The sequence below is a fragment of the Sciurus carolinensis genome, chromosome 4 (assembly GCF_902686445.1).
Source record: "Sciurus carolinensis chromosome 4, mSciCar1.2, whole genome shotgun sequence".
Taxonomy (NCBI): Eukaryota; Metazoa; Chordata; class Mammalia; order Rodentia; family Sciuridae; genus Sciurus; species Sciurus carolinensis.
The window spans coordinates 88585081-88608288 of NC_062216.1; the positions used below are offsets into that span (position 1 = coordinate 88585081).

The 23208-nt window shown below is 37.0% G+C and overlaps 1 protein-coding gene across 1 annotated transcript in view; it reads right to left on the reverse strand.

Annotated features, from left to right (window-relative positions):
• Nucleotides 1-9148: 9148 nt before the first annotated feature.
• The window catches only part of St8sia1 (ST8 alpha-N-acetyl-neuraminide alpha-2,8-sialyltransferase 1), a 126339-nt gene continuing 112279 nt past the window's right edge, over nt 9149-23208 (reverse strand). Inside the window, 2 exon segments of the mRNA XM_047551318.1 lie at nt 9149-16799; nt 16802-17115. Coding sequence (XP_047407274.1) covers nt 16630-16799; nt 16802-17115 — 484 coding nt within the window. The 3' untranslated portion in view covers nt 9149-16629.

Sequence of the window (23208 nt, forward strand, 5' to 3'; positions counted from 1 at the left end):
TTGAAATACAAAACATAATTAGAACCTATTTTGAAAATCTATACTCCAACAAAATAGAAAATTTCGAAAATATCAACAAGTTTCTAGAGACATATGAATTGCCTAAACTAAACGAGGAGGACATACACAATTTAAATAGACCAATTTCAAGTAATGAAATAGAAGAAGTCATCAAAAGCCTACCAACAAAGAAAAGTCCAGGACCTGATGGTTTCTCAGCCGAGTTCTACAAAACCTTTAAAGAAGAGCTCATTCCAGTACTTTTCAAAGTATTCCATAAAATAGAAGAGGAGGGAACCCTCCCAAACTCATTCTATGAAGCCAATATTACCCTGATACCTAAACCAGACAGAGACACATCAAGGAAAGAAAATTTCAGACCAATATCCTTAATGAACATCGACGCAAAAATTCTGAACAAAATTTTAGCAAATTGCATACAAAAACATATTAAAAAGATAGTGTACCATGATCAAGTGGGTTTCATCCCAGGGATGCAAGGTTGGTTCAACGTCAGGAAATCAATAAATGTAATTCACCATATCAACAGACTTAAAGTCAAGAATCACATGATTATTTTGATAGATGCAGAAAAAGCATTTGATAAAATACAGCACCCCTTCATGCTCAAAACACTAGAAAAAATAGGGATAGTGGGAACGTTCCTTTCTATGCTAAGCCCATGGCTAATATCATTCTTAATGGTGAAAAACTGAAAGCATTCCCCCTAAAATCTGGAACAAGGCAGGGATGCCCTCCCTCACCACTTCTATTCAATATCATCCTTGAAACTCTAGCCAGAGCAATTAGACAGACCAAAGAAATTAAAGGGATACGAATAGGAAAAGAAGAACTCAAACTATCCCTATTTGCTGATGATATACTTAGAGGAACCAGGAAATTCCACCAGAAAACTTTTAGATCTCATAAGTGAATTTAGTAAAGTAGCGGGATATAAGATCAATGCTCATAAATCTAATGCATTTTTATACATAAGTGATGAATCTTCAGAAAGAGAAGTTAGAAAAACTACCCCATTCACAATAACCTCGAAAAAAATAAAATACTTGGGAATCAATCTCACAAAAGAGGTGAAAGACCTCTACAATGAGAACTACAGAACACTAAAGAAAGAAATTAAAGAACACCTTAGAAGATGGAAAGATCTCCCATGTTCCTGGATAGGCAGAATTAATATTGTCAAAATGGCCATACTACCAAAAGTGCTATACAGATTCAATGCAATTCCAATTAAAATCCCAACGATGTACCTTACAGAAATAGAACAAGCAATCATGAAATTCATCTGGAAGAATAAGAAACCCAGAATTGCTAAAGCAATCCTTTGCAGGAAAAATGAAGCAGGGGGTATTGCAATACCAGAACTTCAACTGTACTACAAAGCAATAGTAACAAAAACAGCATGGTATTGGTACCAAAATAGACAGGTAGATCAATGGTACAGAATAGAGGACATGGACACAAACCCAAATAAATATAATTTTCTCATACTAGACAAAGGGGCCAAAAATATGCAATGGAGAAAAGATAGCCTCTTCAACAAATGGTGCTGGGAGAATTGGAAATCCATATGCAACAGAATGAAACTAAACCCATATCTCTCACCGTGCACGAAACTAAACTCAAAATGGATTAAGAACCTCGGAATCAGACCAGAGACCCTGCATCTTATAGAAGAAAAAGTAGGTCCATATCTTCAACATGTCGGCTTAGGACCAGACTTCCTCAGCAGGACTCCCATAGCACAAGAAATAAAAGCAAGAATCAATAACTGGGATAGATTCAAACTAAAAGCTTTCTCTCAGCAAAGGAAACTATCAGCAATGTGAAGAAAGAGCCTACAGAGTGGGAGAAAATCTTTGCCAACCATACTTCAGATAGAGCACTAATCTCCAGAATCTATAAAGAACTCAAAAAACTCAACACCAAGACTACAAATAACCCAATCGACAAATGGTCTAAGGAAATGAATAGACACTTCACAGAAGAAGATCTACAAACAATCAACAAACATATGGAAAAATGTTCAACATCTCTAGTAATAAGAGAAATGCAAATTAAAACCACCCTAAGATTCCATCTCACCCCAATCAGAATGGCGATTATCAAGAATACAAGCAACAACAGGTGTTGGCGAGGATGTGGGGAAAAAGGTACACTCATACATTGCTGGTGGGGCTGCAAATTAGTGCAGCCACTCTGGAAGTCAGTATGGAGATTCCTTAGAAAACTTGGAATGGAACTACCATTTGACCCAGCTATCCCACTCCTTGGCCTATACCCAAAGGACTTAAAATCAGCATACTACAGAGATACAGCCACATCAATGTTCATTGCTGCTCAATTCACCACAGCCAGATTGTGGAACCAACCTAGATGCCCTTCAGTTGATGAATGGATAAAGAAACTGTGGCATATATATACAATGGAATATTACTCAGCCATAAAGAATGATAAAATTATGGCATTTGCAGGCAAATGGATGAAATTGGAGAATATCATGCTAAGTGAGATAAGCCAATCTCAAAAAACCAAAGGAAGAATGATCTCGCTGATAAGTGGATGATGATACATAATGGGGCATGGGAGGGGTTAGTTTTTAGGGTTAGAGTGAGGGTTAGGGAGGGGGGCAAGAATGGGGGAAGGAAGGACTGTATAGAGGGAGGGGAGGGGTGGGAGAGGTGGGGGGAAGGGAAAAATAACAGAATGAATCAACCAACATCATCCTATGTAAATTTATGATTACACAAATGGTATGCCTTTACTCTATGTACAAACAGAGAAACAACATGTATCCCATTTGTTTACAATAAAAAAAAACTAGCAAACAAAATCCTGCAAAACACAAAATATTCATACACTGAAAAGAAAGTGGCTTCTCAGATGAATGCAAAATTACTTTAATACCTTCGTATCTATTTATTTAATGACAGATCATTCATTATAACAATTCTCAACAAACTAGGAAAAGAAACCAAATTCTTCATTCTGATGAAGGGCATCTACAAAACAACACAAAACAACACTCTAAGCTAGCATTATATTAATCATGAAAGATGTAATGGTTTCACCTAAGGCCAGAAACAAGGTAAAGATATCCCTTTTCAACATTTCAACATTTCTATTTAACACTGCAGTTTTTTTTTAGCCAGTTCAATAAAGCAAGAATAATAAACTCAAGGTATTCATAATGAAAAGAAAGAAATGTGTCTTTATTTGCAGATGACACTGAAGACACCATTTTAATGAATAAATACAAAATGGACTTAATCAAAGTGAAAACCTTTTGATTTCCAAGATACAGCATTAAGAAAATAAAGGAACAATTCAGAGATAAGGAAAAATATTTGCAAATATTATATCCGAAGAAGCATTTGCATATATGTTTTTTACATGCAATGCCAAAAGATTTTAATATATATTTCACCACAGCTGGTCAAATGCCTGGTAAGCACCAAAAACATGCTCAACATCATTAGTCATTAAGGGAAGGAAAGTTAAAACCACAGGAGATAGCATTATATAGTATCCAAGAATGGAATTTGGGGCGGGGTATGTATGCAGTGTTGGGAACTGAACTAAAGGTCTCGTACATACTAGGCAAGTACTCAACCAGGACATTAAAAAAATAAAAATAAAAAACCACTAATAATAAAAAGTTTTGTTAAGAATGTGAAGAAACTGAAACATATTCACTAATGTTGGTATAGCTACTGTGTAAAAAGGTTTAGAAATTTCTTAGAATGAAAAATTTACCATGTGAACCAGCAATCTGCACACAAATATTTATAGCATCATTATTCAAACAATTGGGAGATAGAACTAATCCAAATACACACCAGCTGGTTAATGGAAAAACAAAATGTATCAATGTGTATAATGGAATACTCAGGAATCAAAAGGAACAAACCACTGTACATAGAATGATATAGATGAACCTCAAAAGCATGCTAAGTGAAAGAAGCAAGAGACAATTGACTGCATATTTTATTATTCAATTTATATGAAGTTTCCAGAAAAAGCATAACTATAGAGACCAAAAACTGAACTCTGGTTACCTGGTTTAGGCTGACAGCTGGAACTGATTACAAACTGAAACTATAGTACCTTTTGGCATGGTAGAAGTGCTAAAACCAAACTTTGGTAATTGTTGTACAACTATAACTTTTACTAAAAATTCCAAACTATACATTTATAATGGATAGATTCTATGGCTTATAAACTATCCTTAAGTCATTAAGATGTATTAGTAATCCAACTCAGTTTTTTAATTAAAGTACAATGTTCCTCTCTCACATAGATCTTGGACTTCTGTGCTTGATTAATAAGCCTGTCACACTCAGCTCTTTAGAGCAGAGGACTGCCTGGAGTCTGGGCAAATCTACAGGTGTAGTCACAGCTTCCTTGACCTGACCTCTCCCCCACTACTAAACCAACAGCACCAACCATTTTGATGGGAGCAGGTTAGTTAAATTAGGCTTAAGAAGCACAAAAGGAATTGCTTCCAGTCCAGTGTGTAAGATGGATGGAAGCTACCCCTCCCTCCTCACTACAGAAAAAGCTGAGCAAAGGGAAAACTGAAATACCCTCTTTAGCTCCATGGTGAGGTCACAGAAAACACTGCTGCCCAAACCGGAGAAACAGAAAGGCATACACAGAGAATTGTAACTTACCTGGAGAGAAATCTGTCCACACAAATGGCTATGGGAACTGGCACCTGTGCAGGACAACCTACACGTTAACTGATGAACTGCTGGAGGTTCCGTGCAGATAACTCTGAGAGTTAAAAACTGCAGGGGCACCTAGATAGAGGAGTCCAAAATGTTTGTGTGTTTCCACACAAATTCCAGGAACCTTACTGGATCCTCCGGGGATATTTTGGGGGAGAAATCCCCTGTTGCTTTCAACAGGGGGGAAAAAAGGAACCATTTTGAAATATACCAGGGCATCCTCCTCTTCTTAACAAGGTCTGCCCCAGGATGAACAATTGAACCACAACCATACCTAGAGGGCTTTCTCAGAGCCTAAATGAACTGGGAGAAGGGAACTACCCAGCTCAAGCCTTCCACCTGACAGAAAGGAAGCACCTTTCTGCCCCTCCCTCCGCTAAAGGCTGACTTACAGATGTTCCTTTTACCCAGTACCTCACAGTCACCTATCAAGAAAAAAATACAAGGCATATTTTAAAAACATGAAAAGAAAATATAGGTTGAAGAGATAAAGCAAGCTTCTGAATCAGACTCAGATGTGATGGAATTGTTATAATTCTCTAACCAGGAATTTAAAACAACTATAATTAATATGTTAAAGTTGACATAAATAAAGGATAGAGAGGCTGAGACAGGAAGATCACTCAAGCTCATGAATTCAGAGTCAGCCTGGGCAATGAAGCGAGGCTCCGTCTCTTAAACATAAAAAATTTCTAGAGATAGATAAACACAACAACGAGTGAAAGTAAGAATAATGGAAAAGACATATCATGTAAATAAAATATTAACTGTAAGAAATCTCATAAGCTTCACTAATGTCAAAGAACACTTCAAAACAAGGAATGTCGCCAGAAGTAAAGAAGAAAAATCTGTATACTTATTTAGGTATTAAAATATTTATATTATTATAAAAGTTAATAACAGAAAGGGCAACTCATGAAGAAAATATCATAATCCTAATGTATACTTCAAGCAATCAGGTGTTGAGGTCAATTAGGGCAATGGACCAAACTCAAAGTGACAACACTAGTTCCCTGGAGCTTCATTGTTTCCCTTAGAACAGTTCTAGGTGAGAGTTAGGTGAATGCAGAGTAGGTGGGAGGACACTGCCAAGGAGCCACAAAGAAAAAGGCTTCTGCATCTTAATGGATCTGCGCCCAGGGAAGAGGAAAGAAAAGGGCTAGGAGGAGAAAGGTGTCGAGTCTCCATGTGTCAGCCGAAGTCCTGAAAAAGAGGCTTCCACATGGAGCCACTGGGTTAGGAATGCAGATAGGCCAATGCAGGTGGCTGTCCTAGAGGGCTGCATCCTTGATGCAACTCACTCCAGGTAAGTATGATGGATTCGTTACACACCAGGGTTGTGTGGGGACAACTTCTCCCCAAAGGCCTGCCAGGTAAAGGCCTGTGCTTGTCTATGGTCAGATGTGAATGATCACATGTAAGACTTGGCCTAGTATGAGACTTTTCAGCATACACAACTAACAACAATTCAAAAGTTCATGAAGCTAAATGTACCAAACTGAAGGGAGAAATGGGCATGTCATTCTTAGAGATTTTTACATTTCCTTTTTTTTTTTTTTTGTTAATGATAGAACAAATAGAAAAAATATCAGTAAGGATATATGTGCTAGTCAGTTATCTGTTACCATAACTCACACTTGAGATAAATCAACTCATAAAGAGAAAAGGTTTATTCTGGTTCCACACTTTTGGAGGTTTCAATCCATAGGCAGTTGGCCCCCTTGCTTTGGACCTGTGGTGAGGCAGCCTATCATGGCAGGGAGCACATGGTAGAGTAGAGTCATTTTACCTCAGTCCAGGAAGGTAAAAGAGGAAGAGATGGTCCAGAGTCCCACCATCCTTGTTCAAGGTCATGCACCAAGACCTAAAACTTTCTAATTAGGCCCTACTTCTTAAAGTTTCTACTACTTCCATAGTGCAAGCTGGGACCAAGTCTCTAACATGAGCTGTTGGAGGATGTTTCTGATCCACACTATACAGTACACTTGATCTAATAAGTGTTTTTAGTACACGACTGCAGCAACTACTGAATGCATGTCCTGTTGAAGTCGTGGATGCTGGGCTGTAAGACAAGTCTTAACAATTAATAAATTCCAAAAAAGAATTAAAATCATGCATAGACATTCCCATATTAAAAAATTTTAAAATATACAAAATAGCACATGGATAAAAGAAAATCATTAAGGGAATTAGAAAATATTTTGAATTTAAAAAGGATAAAAGCACAATATATCACCAGTTATGATCCACTTCTACTTCTATTCCTTGGTTCCCAGATCCAGATATTCTAAATATGATACAAAATATACATCACAATCATGTAAGATAGGAGCCCAATCTGAAAAGATATTGTCTTTCAGATGGTCCATTGAGTCTCTATTAGTCCATGCCAACATTGTGTAAGACAGTTGCTTCTGGATCAGTGATTTGCAAACTTTTTTGTCATCCCCCACCCCAACATCCAAGGAAATATTTAAGATCCTTTTCCCATAACCTTGTAATATTCAAGATTCATTTTCCTCCCACCCCAGGACCAATTTTAACCTTTTTTGGGGGGAGACTAGCACTCCTGTTGAGAATGTATCTTTAAATGACAAGGTGAAAAGAAATAGTAACTAATTCCTTTAGCATAAGCTATATTCTTCTGTTGTAAAATATGTGTCTCTTGGTCAAAGGATTGTGTGTGTCTTCTTTCAGTTGGACAAACTGTCGCATGTTCCATGATGGAAACCATCAATAACTACACCATACCACTCCAGAGATTAACCTCAATATCTCAGTCTTAACCTTGGTGAGTTCCATACAAAACAAATGTTGAGTGGATCTCATGCAGTCCCTTTTCTTAATTAGCTCGCTACTTTCTCCTGCGCTTTCATATGAATTGGTTTTGGAGATTTGGGTAGCAAGTATGAAGATGCATAGAGCTAGTGACAGGGACCTAGGATAGTATGGCTTCCACGATAGCCAAGTGCCTAACCAACAATAGCAAGGTCAGTGTTGAATCCCGAGGGGAGAATCATTCTCCAGGGAATAGTAATCCACCTGGCAGGAGGTTATTACAATGGTCCCACCCAACCTACAACAACCTCATTCTTACCTTTGCCCTTGTCCCACAGTCAAAGGCCTGAAATGATGGTCTTTTATTCTAACTTTTGATTACACTGTTTATCATGAAAAAGTTCCCAAGTATTTTGAGGTTGATTTTTAGATTCATGTCCAGAAATTATAACTCTTATGGAGGAAAAGATAATTTCACTCTATCTGTATAAAAGAAATAACATAGAGCTTGTTTTCTAATATATTCAAAAGCCTTGAAAACTTTAATATGAATTATAAATGAATTCAATCATCCTATAACTTTAATTCTTTAGATCATCAAGAATATCACTGCATGTCAAAATAATAAGTTTTCAAGAAAAAAAAATATAGTCTATGATTGTAATTATACCCTTTTTAGGTCTGGGGGAATTCTTGAGTATACACCTTAGGATTCTTAATATCTGTTTTTGAGTGCTAAATCAAAACAAAGTGGAATAGCCGGACTCAGTAAAATCTAGAATTTTTGATTTAATGATAGTTGGTAAAAACAAGTTAAATCTGTTTTCCTTGCATAGTTAGGGTAACCCACAATTTTTTAGTAAAGCTCTGACCTTCCCCCGCCCCCAAAAATGATCAGCTAAACACCATGAAGACTTCCATTAGGTAGCAGAGAGTCCTTTCCTGAAATAGCTGTAGCCTAACAGGCTATATGAGAAAATGAAGTCAGAGAATTAATAAGTACCTTGATCAATTGCTACCAAGAAATATATCATAAAGGAGGGACAAGGTCACTTTTCCTGATGTCACTCGCTCTGAGAAAGTGGCTCTGGCAGAACTGGGCCACTAGACCCCAAGGGAATGGGAATTTGAAGCAATTATCTCAATAATTTAGACAGAAAGGCACACTTGTGGCTTCTCAAAGTCACCCATATGAGCAGAAGGGGAATTAAAAAGGTTTTGCATCTTGTTAGGAATTTATTAAAGTATCTTTAGGATGCGCATACTGAATCTGACTCATTACAAAAATGAGAAATTCTACTGCTTTAAAAATAGACTAATCCACATGTATCATTATATAAATGCCTGATTTTCTTTCTGTTTTACCTGATAGTGCCTTTTCCCTGCATCAGAGATACCAACAGTATATTATATTTATAGCAATTATAAATCTCTACTTCTAAAAAAATTTTCTTTGCTAGTAGCATGACTTTTCTTCTGTAAGAGGGAAAACGAAAAAAAAAAAAGGTAGTTGATATGGATAGGAAATAAAGCAGAAAGAGAAAAGGAAACATCATTATCTACATACTGCTGGGAAATAAAAAGGCTTCACACTATTTTTTTTTTAAAAAGTCATTTTATTCACAGGGTACATTTCCAAATTTTCTCCAAGTAAGGAGGTAGAGAAATTGAGACTCACTGAACCTTCTTACTGCCAGCCATAATTACAATGAACGCACCAAAGAAAAGGAGATGTTTTTATAGCAAACCTCCTCTTTTGACATTGCATTTAGTTTCTGTGGAAAGAAACAATTCAGCAGAGCCAACAAAGATAGATACTATTTTTCAAGTCACACTATAAAAGTACCAATTAAAGTTTTTTCTACCTGCTACATTGTATATGAAAACTCTTAAAAAAAGAAATGAAGAGCACAGGTTTTCCTCACACTTCCTGCCAATGGAGTTGGCTTTACTATGAAGAAGATGTCCATATATACTTCAAGGTGATTTCAATTCTATAGTTTAATCTAGAATGTTTCCAGAATTCATTACATCCATGACTACATTCTATGAAAATGCATATTTGAGTTTTTATTTTCTTATTACCTCTGATTCTCCGAAATTTTGGTCTTAAGAAAGTTTGCACACACGTGCAATAATTGACTTAAGGAGACCAAAGAGAAACTTCCCCCCACCGATATTTTTAGACCAACTATGCTGTCCTGGTAACTAGAGTTCTACAAATATGCCAGACTTTTTAAAGATGAACCGGGCTTTTCAATGGAGCTACAGTTCCCTGTTCTCTTTCTCTCATGTCTCTATGATGTACCCTAGTGGCCATCTGTCATCCTAAATTGTGAATCCTGTGTATTATGGGGGGAGGTCTACAGTGATAACCAATGAGAAAGTCCAGGGATTCACGCTTGAGACTAAATGAGAGACAGCAACGAATTGTTCCCTTGCGTCCATGAAGTCCATGGAATTCTCTGGAGAAACAAACATTCTTATTCCACCAGTTGATAGCCCTAATCCTGAAGTTATCACCTAAGGACCTTCCTACTAGAAGGTTCTATGACTTCAACAAAGGATATTTACACACTGTTATCAGACTTCTCCAAGGCCTATATACTATTGTGCATTTCTATAAAATAGTCACAATTTGCTACATTTATAAGAGTTCTTGCCTGATGATAAAGGTACAATCTGAAAAAGACAAGGTACATTTGTAAAGTGACAACATATATGAAGGAAATACTAAGGAAGTGGGAGCCAGGCCAAGGTTAAGGCACACTCTGCCACTCCCCACCCCAACCCAAATCAGTCTTCTAATCAGTCTTCTTTTCCATAGCATATTTAATGTAAGGTGCATGTGCGTGTGTGTGGGCACATGCATGTGGAAGCACAAGTGTATGTATGTTTTCTCATACTCTAGAACATAGGAGGAAAATGCATATAAGTCTGCTTACATAATGACACAAGAGCCTCTCGTGGAAGGACTTGTGGGGAGCAGGAGAGTAAGCTAACTCTAACCACGCAAATCACGTGGTGACCATGTTCCAAAGGGTCAGGTTCAAAATGTTACTTCTGCTCTCACTGCGTCATCCTGACAAGAGATCTAAATGATAATCTTACTTTGGTAGTAGGTGCCAAAGTGCAGATGACAGAGAGCTATGAAAATGGGAGTGCTTGCTTCACCCAGCCCAGACACCAAGGAAAGCACGCACTGGCAGGCAGGGGAAGGTCACCAGCATGGGCAGTGGCTGGACAGGAGCAGCTCCTCTGTCCTCTCTCCAGTGCCTCACAATCTGACCCATACCCTGCTTCCTCTAGTGTCTTTTTGTCCTTACCCTAACAACTGGATGACAATATATTTCCTGTAAAATATTTTGAAAGATTCTGTTCTTCGAACAGCATGCAAGGTCAAGAGTCTCTTCCCTGCGCTCTGTTTAGCGACCTTCTGAGACCCTGCCCAAAGGTCCTTTCAAACTAAAACCATGATTTTCCCCTTCTGTTTTTCATTTTTGGTTTAAATCATTAAAATTTATTAGCGTAATTTTTTGTTTCTCTTACTGTGCAGAGAAAAATAGACATTATCTAATTCCTGATTTTCTTTGCCCTGGGTTAAACCACATCTCTTTGATGTTTATTGGTATTGCGTGAAACATACATTTTAAAATGACAAATATCTGAAAAAAGTACAATTACATAGAAGCAGGAAGAAAGAGACAGAATCAATATAGTTGGATATTATTCTATAAATACTCCTAGACAGCTTTGCATCATTGATTAGATCCCACAGCTTCAACTGAAAAGCAGAATCAGTAATAATTTTAGCACAATGAAGGGATCAGTAGGGACGCAGAGATAGGTAAATGAGTGATCATAAAATATAATTCCTCTTTTGTGCTTTAAAAAGTTATAGTCACAGGTTTTGTATTTTACTCAAATTCTCACAGATATAAATCCATCTATAACACGTTATTTTATTCCTTAGGCATTAGAATAAAAGAAATCACAATGCTGGCACCAGAAAGAGGAAAATCAAAAGAAGGAAACAAGTATTTTCCTTGTTGCAAACAAGCTGGGTTGTACTGTTTGAAGGTTTCCATTCGTGCAATATTTCAATGTCTCATCTCTAGAATGTTTCATGAAAATGTCAAAAGACAAGCCAAGGATGAGGGTAAGGCAGAGAATATCCATTTTCTTACCATGGGAAGAAAAAAAAATCCTATAGGTTCAAGTCTCCTTCCACTTAAAAACTGAGGATTTTTAGTGTTTAACCTAATATTGTGGCCTTCATATTGGATGTTAATAGCCAGATATTCTGGGTTTAAGAATTCTAGTGAATTAGTTCCTAGGATTTCCAAAGAAGCTAACAGGGACAGATGGAATATTTGATATCTCCCTAGCTTTACAGACTCAAAGTCCATCTAAACAGGAAAAAAAGTTCTACTTTTTCATAATCATTGGCAGGGCTAAAAGCAGGTCAGGGTAACCAGACTCTGCCACGGGTACCCGAATTTAGAGAACACAAGTTGAAGCAAAAACCAAAGCAAAACAGTTAAAGACAATGCAAAATTTCAAGCTTCTCAGCAAATTTCCACACAACATCTCTAGTCACAATGCTACTAGCTCAGTCCTAGAGTTGAGCCAGCTCCCTTGGCAGGAGAGAGACAGATGGTGCTGGAGAGCCAAGGGTAAGGGGGGAGACCTCTTTGACACCCTGTATGCTGACAGCATTGGAGGAAGGTCACCTCCTCCTTTCCACTTGCCTCACCCTCTCCCTAAACAATGGAATGAAGTCACCAAACTTGATAGGTCTATTTTACTGTGACTTTATTGGAAACATTGATCTAGGTAGCAGGTGCCCTGAAATTATTATTCACTTCCATCTCTGATATGTGCACCCCAAAAGTATGTAATCTGAAAGGTGACATTTGCATTGGGAAGATAAGGAAATAAAAAGCACAGTATACTTCAGTTCTTATTTCCCCACATACTTGTCCTCAAGTACACACAAAAATTCCTGCAGTTCTTGATCTCCAGAAGTCTACAAGTTTAGAGTTGATATATCTGGTGCTGATGGGAAAGTATTTGTGCAACACCACAGCACTTCCAAAAGCTCTCAGAGGATTGGTGACACTATTTCCCTCCTAACACGGATTTTGTCAGTTCAAATTTTAAGAAAGTCAGTATTTCAAACATAGAAATTAAAAACTATGGGTGGATGACTTTTCAAACAAAAAAATATGCGGTTATATATAATAAAGTTATAAAACTGCCATAATTCCTGAAAGAAGAAAGTTTTGATATTGTCCTCCATTTGGGATCATCTATACCACTCCTGTAAAGATGTGGACTAATCTAAGAATATCAGTGCCACACTGAGGATCCCAGGATTTCTTCAGGTATTTTCCACTTAAGCCATATGCTCCAGACTGCTTTGGGTATAAGTTATATTTAGCCTATCAAATGTTTAGTCCCCCAGAGTCATGGAGATATATCACAAAGCCACACAAAAGGTATTGTCCGAACATCTGCCATTTTGGATCATTTATTTTCTACCTTTGTTAAAATAACTACACTATACAGAAACAAATCTGATGAGCACTTCCCTAACCTCTCGTGTGAGAATTACACAGTTTAGATGCATAATTTTGTAATAAACTTGTGATAAAAAGCTCTCCATAAAGCATAATGTCCAAAAGTCCTCTTCCAAATAACAATCTTTCATATAAAACATTACTTTCTTTCTTATGCAATGACTTAATCCTTCACCTATCTAATTGTACTAAGGCATGGGTTAAAATTAAATAAATTCTTATTCATGATCTTCAGAATCAATGAAATTCTCAATTGGGGCTAATAAAAATTAAATTCCATCAAGATACTCATTTTACCATCTCTCCCTCCTTCCCTTTGCCCCCCATGAAGCAATCCAATTTTGTCAACACCCATTTTTGAAAAACAAGTTAAAAAATTAATCCTAATGGTAGAAAGGGATAACTTCTCTTGGCAGATACATTTGAATGTGATGAAACTTTCTTTCTGGATGTGTTTTAAATAACCTAAACATCTTCCAAGCTAAATCTTAAGTGTCAGAAATAAAATATAATTGACCAAATTCAGTAAAGTACCAGGCCCAATTTTGAAGGTGTTAATTTCATACAAACAAATTAAATAATGGAACATCAGAACTCAACTTCTTAATAGTAACAGAGTATTACACCATACTCTATAGGACAATTCTAGAGAGATCTTTACTTAGGAACACATATTTCAATAAGGACAGAGATGAGTAACCTCATGCTATGCACACTCACACACGCTTCTTGTTTAGAAGCATCTGTCTAACCAAGTACAAAAACTGGTGTATGTATGGCATACCTATGAACTGTCACTTTTTAAAAAGTATGCTAAACCATAATCTAACCTAAGAAAACATTATCATGAAGCTGTAGTCATACTTTGGTATGAGCATGTATGTGTATCCTTAATTAAGGTTGATATGGAAAGATCAAAACTTTCATTTTTCTCTAATCTAGGGTTTCTCAACATTGGCATACTGACACTTTAGACTGGGTAATGATGACTGAGGGGTTGACCTGTGCACCTTTAGGACATTTAGCAGGATCTGTGGTTGCTACACCACTACATGTTAGTAGCGTTCTTGAGTCATGACAATGAAAATGTCTCCAAACATGCCAATGGCACCAGACGGAAGAATAATCACCCCAGCTGAGCAGTACAGGTCTAATCAAACATTGCAGCCCGACCATGTCTGCTTTTGTGTTTCAGAAGTTCACATACAATAGTTTAAAAATTTATAGACTAAAATATATGTTATATTGTGTGCATGTACAAATATGTAACAATAAATCTCACTATTACATATAGTTACAATGCACCAAAATTTTTAAAATATTATAGACTAAATATTGTATAAATCTACTACATAAACCTATTCCAGGAATTGTAACCAAGAAGTGAAACTTCTAGATGACATTTTCAACAGAACTGTGAGGTATGAGCTTTAGGAACTCATTAATTTCACTTTAACAATTAGTACACTAATTCTAGTGACACATTTAGTTAATTTTATATGTGTTTTCCATTGACCCTTTTACATTTTTAATGAAGTATATGTTAGAAATGTATTTCTTTTTCAGTCAATTTTTAAAATAACAATAGCTCAAAAGAGGAAATATATTCAGGATTGCCCTATCTGAATATTTAGCATAGCTCACTCATAGTAACTTCCCATTACATTCTGCTGTCACACAGGATCAAAAGAGTAAATTAGTTCTGCATAGAACTGATACTCTCAAACACTTAACTTTCTAGGTATCAATTTAATCTGTGTAAGCCAATCATATTAAATGCTAATTTTCTGAAATAATTTCAACATCCAACCACAATTTTCCTACTCCAAGGATGTAGAATTTTTTCCAAGGTGTTTGTTAATCTTGCTGTCCTGTAAGTCAACTCACTAAAAAATGCCCACATGTTTTAGTCTATTATGGTATGCCAAGTTCTACATTAAAACTGAGGTAGAACTTTTTGGTACGTTTACCTGCATTTTGGTGACATCTGAAAGAATAAGGATAATGAGATATAGTGTCTCCTTCAGCCTAAGAAACCCAAAGCACAAAGACAGTGAGAAATTTCCTTTCCCTTTTGTGAAAACATACTTGCCAGCTTATAATACCAGCAGGGTTTTCTTGCTATATGGTCATCACATGCAAAGCTGCTGTAATCCTACTGTTATTACAGAAATAAGTAGCTACTAATTCATATCACTTTACTTGCATTGAATCATGCTTGTGGAACCACTGCTCAACACAGGGCCCATTCATGAGATTTTGGTGGGAGTCAATGAAGGGAAAACAATTTTGCTCTTTTGGATTAAGCATTTCTGGATTAAGAATTGCCTCTTGTACTGGTATATCATGACCAGCAGCAACCAATAACCTAGCATGTCTTATCTATGCCTGTAGTGCTTACCAAACAATCTACAGGTGGCTCTCCCAAATTGTTTACAGATTTTTGTCATACCAAGTCATATGGGTTCAGCATTCATAGTCACATAAGAATGAGCTTTAATTCTGTGTAGTGGATGTGAGGGTGTACATATCTATATGCATGTGTGCATACGTACGATGTATCTTGGCATGAATATACTATGTTAGATAGGAAAGGGATCTGCCTTCTGGTTCATCTTCCACAGATGCTCACCTTATGTCATTGTGCTTTACTTCATCTCTGAACATTAATTATGGAGGCAATTATGCCATTTACAAATGAGTATTGCATTTATACTCTTTCTGCACTAAATAATAATAACAATGCAAACAGGTTTATGTAATGCAGACCTAAAATTGAATTCATGTCCTAAATTCTGAGGCGGGGAAAGTGGCTCATGATATCCAGACTATGAATCAACACAGTCTAAACTCAACAATGCTTCACATTGTTTAAGTAGACTTGACAAAAGGGGAAGAAACGATTCTTATTTAAATTTTTAGAAATGGAAAACTACAGTTATTGTAGACTTGGTTCAACAAACCACAATAATCAGCTGAAGCATTTTTGTATCCTTATTACACAGTAAGGTATTTTTAAAATCTATCCCATCACCTACCCACTGCCCCTAAACAGGGCAAAAAAATAATAATTTTTAAAACCTATAGTTCTACTGCCAGTCTTAATAAGACAAGTCTTTTAAAATTATCATGAGCCAGCAACACTTTTACCCTGGCTTTTCCTTTATTCTTCATCAATTATTTCTGCAGCCTCAACAACTAGAATTCATCTTGTTTTTGAATTGCATCTTCTAGATTTGAACCATATAAATGTGCTTTACCAACGTCACCTCATGGGCATTTTATGAGTTGTAAATTCACCATGTGCTGTAAAATGTTTCACAGGATGTTTCATTTCTTCTTTGTCCTTGAGGCTGTCATTAAAAGTAAAGTTTTGCTTGGGTTTTTATTCTTCTCCTCTTTTTTCCAAGTGGCCCATGCAAATCCATGAAATGACTTGACCATTCATTCCCCTTTGAAGTCACGTAGAAAACCTAACAAAAGACCCTAGCTCAGTCCTCTCTCTTCTTCCACTGTCCCTAGGAAGTGGGCTGGAGTGAGGGCTCCTCACTGGGTCCCAGCTGCATCCGCAGTGCACCAATTTTATGAAGATACCAGAGTTGGAGAAATTCCTCTGGCATGGCATGGAAGCCAGAGAAGGGCAAGACATTGTCGTAGTAGTGGTGGCTGATGGGCTGCTCATGCATATCACAGAGAAGGGCCAGAAGCCATAGATGGCCACCTCTTCACAGAGGCCCAGGGCTGCACTCACCAGGAAGAGTCCTGTGGACAGGCGCTTGGCATGGATTCCCCTACTTTTCCAGAACTTTCCAATGCTACGCAGAAAGTTGGGGTTGGCAAAAAGCACTGTTGATTGGCACCAACATTCTGACAGTGTATAATAAACCCGGAGGGATGGCTCTGTCCTGTCTTCATAGAAAAAGGCAGGCATGTAGATGTAACTGTGGTTATAGATTTTCATGTTGTCCACAAATGTCTTTCTGGACCATAGCAGGTTCTGAAACCTATTAGAGAGAAGAGGCTCAATTAAACCTCAAGAAAAAGAACTTATTAAAATCCACTCTACTGTCTTGTGATGGCTCAAATCATTTCAGCAAAACACATGAAAAACACTTCACTTGTGTTTAAAGTCCTCCTTGAACTTACCAATTATCTCTCACAAGAAGTCTGGCTTTCTCCCACCCAATGCCTTAAACCCAACTTAACATTCCTTAATAGAGTTTCTTCTGAACTAAAATGCTTTGCACATTTTGCTCTTTTTTCAAAATGTATTTGCCTGGAACATAAAATGATCTAATCCTCTTGAGTTCCTAAAGGTTGTTGGCTGGGGGACTGATGAAAGCTACATGTGTGGTCTGACATAAGAATAGGACTGGTTTCCTCATCTGCAAATCAAAATAATCTCTTTCAAGACATTTCTTCCCCTTTGAACTCCATGATTCTATAAGCATTTAATTTAGTTAATCAATACTATAGCTAGGGTCTCACAACTTTGGATATCGTTCACACAAGGGAAGCTCCCCATCTTTAGTGCAGGTTATGTAATATGTAATATTATCCACATAGAATATTACATGGAAAAAGAATGACTTCTGAAAAGGTGCAAAGTTGCCCATATTGCTTGCTCTAAAGAACTTGACTTTGCTATGCTCTTTTGGTTTTGATTATATAAAGAGGGCCTCTGTTTCAAATGTATTCAACTAAAATTTAAGGTATACTTCCTATGTGTCAGTGGAGAAATGAAAAATTAATGAATCAATTTTGGGGTCTCAGGAAATTCAAGTCCAGTTGTGGTAACAAAAATATTAATGAATACAATATAATGTTCCAAATGTAATGATTGATATTTGTATAAAGTACCATAGAAGAGAGATGGAAAAGAATTCTTCCTTGGAAGATAGCACTAGGTCCAAATAAGCTACAGAAAGGGACAGTGCTTAAAGACACCTCCTTAGGAAAACAATAGAAAGAGTCTCAGCTAAACCAGAAAGGAGGGCATGGTCGTGGGCATGAACGCAGGTATACTGCAACAATGACAGGAGTCACTCACTGTCCCCGGACTGTGGGAGATGAGGATGGTGGGGACAGTGGTTAAAGACAAGAAGACAAGACATGCTACAAAAACCCTTTTATGTCTCTAATTTGTCTAGTATCACTCGGTGGTGATGAGGAAATCTTCCCAACAGTAGCTACTTACTACAGTTGTCAGACTGCATAAAAAAAAAAAAATGTATAGAAGATGATCTTGGCAAGGAAGAGACTAGCAGCCTGGAGATCAGGCGAGCAGCTGCCAATGTAACTCAAGAAGGGAAGGAAAGGGAAAGAAAAAGGAAAAAAGACAATCAAGGAGACCAGGTAGGTCTTGCAACTTTGGATTTCTTCACACGAGGGGAGCTGCTCATCTCTGATTATATGCAGGTGAAGCAACAGTGTCTATGACAAAATTGAGCCACAACCAGCAGGGGGAGGTCCCTGACATGCCAGCAGGCTCATTATAAATATGTGAAATTAAAACTCTGAATACACAAATCTGTGGGATTTTATGTAGTAATCAGTGTTACTTACTCTGCCTGCCAAGAAACAAAGGTGTGTTTCTCAAGCCCAGAAGGAAGGAAAATCTCTCAGGTTTTTTTTCATGTTCTTAGTCCAGCAGCCAGCCTTAGTAATCTTCCCTGTACACTGACAAATAAAGACGTGGTAGCAGGGTCTTTCGGCAGAACCACTCTACCCTAGCAGAGCCATGGCAGAACAGTCAACGAGGTTCTGTGGCTGAGTCAACGCCTCTAACATAAATTGCTGCTTCCCAACTTCAACATGGGCTCTGCTCAGCAATTCTTTTATTTCTTCTGTCGTCCCACCTGTATCTTCTGTTCTCTTCCTAAACATTAATGCTTTCCCAATCATGTAGATAACCTCCTAATTCACTGAAGAATGGTTCTCATGCTCTAGTTAGAATAACCTAGAGTTTGCTAATATCAACTTCCTGGTTCTGATAAGAGTGATCCAAGGGTGGAATTTTTATCTAGGACTCTCTGGTGATTCTGATAGAGATGTCTATGAAATAAACTTTTAGAAGATCAAAACGTCAGTGTGAACTGCCTAGCTGTCTGCATCTGTCCCTCAATACCTCTTTCTTTAAATCTTCTAATTTTATCTCTGCTACCATTCTAAGAGGAAGAAGGGCTCCCTCTTCCCCTTTGTATTTTGGGACAAGTTTTTTTTCACACTTCCTGAAGAACTCAAGTTCTAAAGTCAGTTCCTTTAAACATTTAACTGTTTCACCTCTACTAAATCATTTCCTCTGTCTTCTAAACATGTTTAGAACTCCCCCTGACAGCTTTATTGAAATATATTTTACAATTTAAAAATGTGTATATATAGGGTGTGCAATGTGATGTTTACCACATCGGGTTAGAACTTAGTAAAAGAAAGCTCTTGATAGGCCCACACTGTTCCCAGAGCTACATTTTGGTTCTCTCACTTCACTATCAACATTCAAGAGCAGTTAGTATGCTTCTACTGTCTTTCTTCTTGCTTATATTCCCTCCTTAGTACTGTGCAATTGCTCCCATTTCCTAGGGCTTTGCTGGTTGATGGAAGTGATAACCTTCATCTCTGTAGTGGATTACACATCAGTGAAGGATTACTGAGGGGCTTCAATTAAATCATGACAATCGATTTGTTCCCTATGGAACTGACTGATTATTCTTGAAAGGGGTGGTCTTCCCTCTTTTAGAAAATAAACTCCATCTTTAATTTAGTATAGTCTCAATCTTATGGACATGGCTAAACAACCATTTTATCCATTGTATTTTAGCGTTTTTATCTGTCTTGTTCTTCAACAAAAGACTTTAAGGACTCAATTCTATAATTATTTATGGCCTACCCAATGCAATTAATAATTTTCCTGATCAAGTGTTTAATAGAGTCGGTTGTGAATTTTACTAAATTATAATAACATTTCATTAAAATGTAAGGGAGTGATGTCCAGCTGTCCCCACGCCCTTCCCCTGTGCTCCAGCTGTACCTGTGTGCGCACCTGTGCAGATTCCCTTCTGTTCACTCATTCATTTCCTTGGTGAAGTTCTGCCTATAAATCAACACTCAACTTCATCTTTTCCTTTTTAAGCTTATTTCTTCCTTCTACCTTAAGCACTTAAGAGTCTTTTGTGAAATCCTTAATATGAACTAATCATATGTATCTTTTAAGCCTATGTACTCACTGAGACAAAGGACATGTCTCATTCATCCTTTATTTTTTTATACTAGTTCAGATGACTTGTGTGCTGCATAAACGGAAATAATTGAATAAAAATTGAAAAGAACAAAATGAGATTATACTGGCTTGTGAATTATTAAAATAGAGATTATTAATATATGATGAATATGGGCATGAAGGAAAATCCTTTCCAAAGAGTAGAGTGAAAACACATAAATATAGCACATCTTTAAAGTAAATTTAAGATGACATAATGGAGATAAAATCAATGATTTAAAAAATTATTTAATAAAAGGTATTCACATGGCCAGTATCAATTTGGAATTTTGAGGTGAAATAGATCCATGCTTCACAAGAAAATCACTAAATGGTTTCAAGATATGTAGGAGAAATATTTTAAATCTAGAATATAAGAAAACAACTACAGACTTAGACATTTGCAAAATATCTTTTAACAAAGGAAAATACTGAAAAAATTGATATATCAAGGTGTCAAATTTCATTACCATGAAAAATAAATAGCTAAAATAAAAATAAACTATTCAGAAAAATATTTATAGCAAATTTGATAAATATAAGGTTAATGTTTTTAATACTATAGTCTAGATATATTCATATTGATATGAAAATTTAAAAAACAAAAACAAACTAAAGAGTTTCAATTAGTAAAAATACTAAATCATTTTGGTTACAAGTTGCTAATCGGGGTGCAAAACTGAACAGAATAAAGATGAGGGTTCATCTCTCCCTTCCTACGACGAATCTCCACAAGTAGGAGAAAAAATGTTTTTGAAAATTCACATCAGAAAAAAGAAAAGAAAGCAAACATTCAGTGGATCTGAGTCTGGCTTACCTCTGAAAAACAGTCTACCTTAAGAAAACAGGGCATGAACTAACTAGCCAATTTTGCTCTGAAAGGTGGCTCGCCCTAGGCCTGGAGCAGGAGATACTAGGAAAGGTGGGTGTCTTAGAATAATCTGCCAGGGTATTGTTATGGGGTAGCTGGGACATCCAGATGGGTCAAACCCTAAAACCTTTCACTGGTCAATTATCACTATGTATGTGGGAGAGGGTGTTGGTCTTCAGGCATGCCCAGATAGCTGGATCAGCCCAGGGTTAAGTGCAAACTCTCAACTCATACAATATCCACAGACAGGCTATGACTCCCAAGTGGAAGGAAGACACTTGTCCAAGAGAAAAAAAGCCTACAGATAATAACACCCAAGAGAAGGCAACCTTGCTACTCTCTTAACCCAGAGCAAAGTTTACCCTTCAGCAGGCCCACAGTCTGCACAGGGTGTCTAGATCTGGAGAACCAGGGTCAGAAGACAGTGAAGGATAGCCTCTGACACAAGAGTCAGAGAACAAACTGGAAAACAAAGACACTCAAAGAAAACAAGACTGTTCAATGGGCAGAAGAAATTCTTAAAAATCTATAATTAGTTTTTTAGAAATATTAATTGCCATTCCATTCAGACTAGGATGCTCTAAAAAGAAAAGAACATTTAGAAAATAAGAAAGAGCAAAATATATATGTATATAGCAACAGATGGATTCTGGTAAAGAAAAGCTTCAGGAAAACAGCTACACAGTAGGCCTAGAAAGTCATCAATCAGATTCCAGTGAGACAAAAGGACAGCTTCGGGATGGATGTCTCAACAACAAAAAGTGCCCCTGACAGACTAATGTGTTTGGCAGTCAGAAAGAAGAGCGGGGGCTCCAATGGGAGACAGGCAGTGAATTACGGCTGCATGAAGAGGCTTTATTAGATCTGGGGGAAAATTAAAAGTTGAACAGCATGTAAGATACTTGTAATAGGCTTCTCTCTCAGACGGGAACTACATCTAGTAGACACTAAGGTTACCACTGACACTGATTTGATGGTGATACAACTGGAACAGGGGTCAGGAAAGCACAGTGTGGAGGAGGAGGGGTGCTATGTGGGCATGTTAAGGGAGCTCCATCTTGATTTTCCACAAGAAGTCAATAGACATGTTGGAAATGTAAAAATTGTAATTAAGCATGTTGCTTTCACATAAAACAAGAAAAAAAAAGGGGGGGCCTATTAAAAAGCTGAAAGGAATTGCTTTCTTGGAACATGATTTGGGGGACCTGGGAGTCTGAGACAGGAGACTACTGCTTTTCATTTTAAACTTTCACACACTATTTGAGGTTTTACAACTATGTACTCTATTATTTTTATAAAAATACATTTTATTTTAAAATCATGAAAAAGATAATATTCTGTGTTTGATTAAATATGCAAGGCCACCAAGAAAATAAAATGGTTGAGAAATTTTATGTACTTAAAAAAAAAAAAAAATATATATATATATATATAGAGAGAGAGAGAGAGAGAGAGAGAGAGAGAGAGCAAAAACTGATAAATGCAATTGATAGAAATTCACAAATCTGGGAGAAAATCTTTTCCCCACACACTTAATATAGAGCACTAATCTCCAAAATTAATAAAGAACTTACAAAACTTTACACCAAAAATACAAAGAACCCAATCAATAAATGGGCTAAGGAACTGAGCAGACACTTCACAGAAGAAGATATACAGGTGATCAACAAATACATGAAAAAGTGCTCATCATCTCTAGTAATTACAGAAATGCAAATTAAAACCACCCTAAGATTTCATCTCACTCCAATTAGAATGGCTATTATCAAGAACACAAACAATAATAAGTGTTGGCATGGATGGGGGAAAAAGGCACACTCATACATTGCTGGTGGAGTTGCAAATTGGTGTAGCCACTCTGGAAAGCAGAATAGAGATTCCTCAGAAAACCTGGAATGGACCCACCATTTGACTCAGTTATCCCACTCCTTGGTTTATACCCAAAGGACTTAAAATCAGCATACTGCAGTA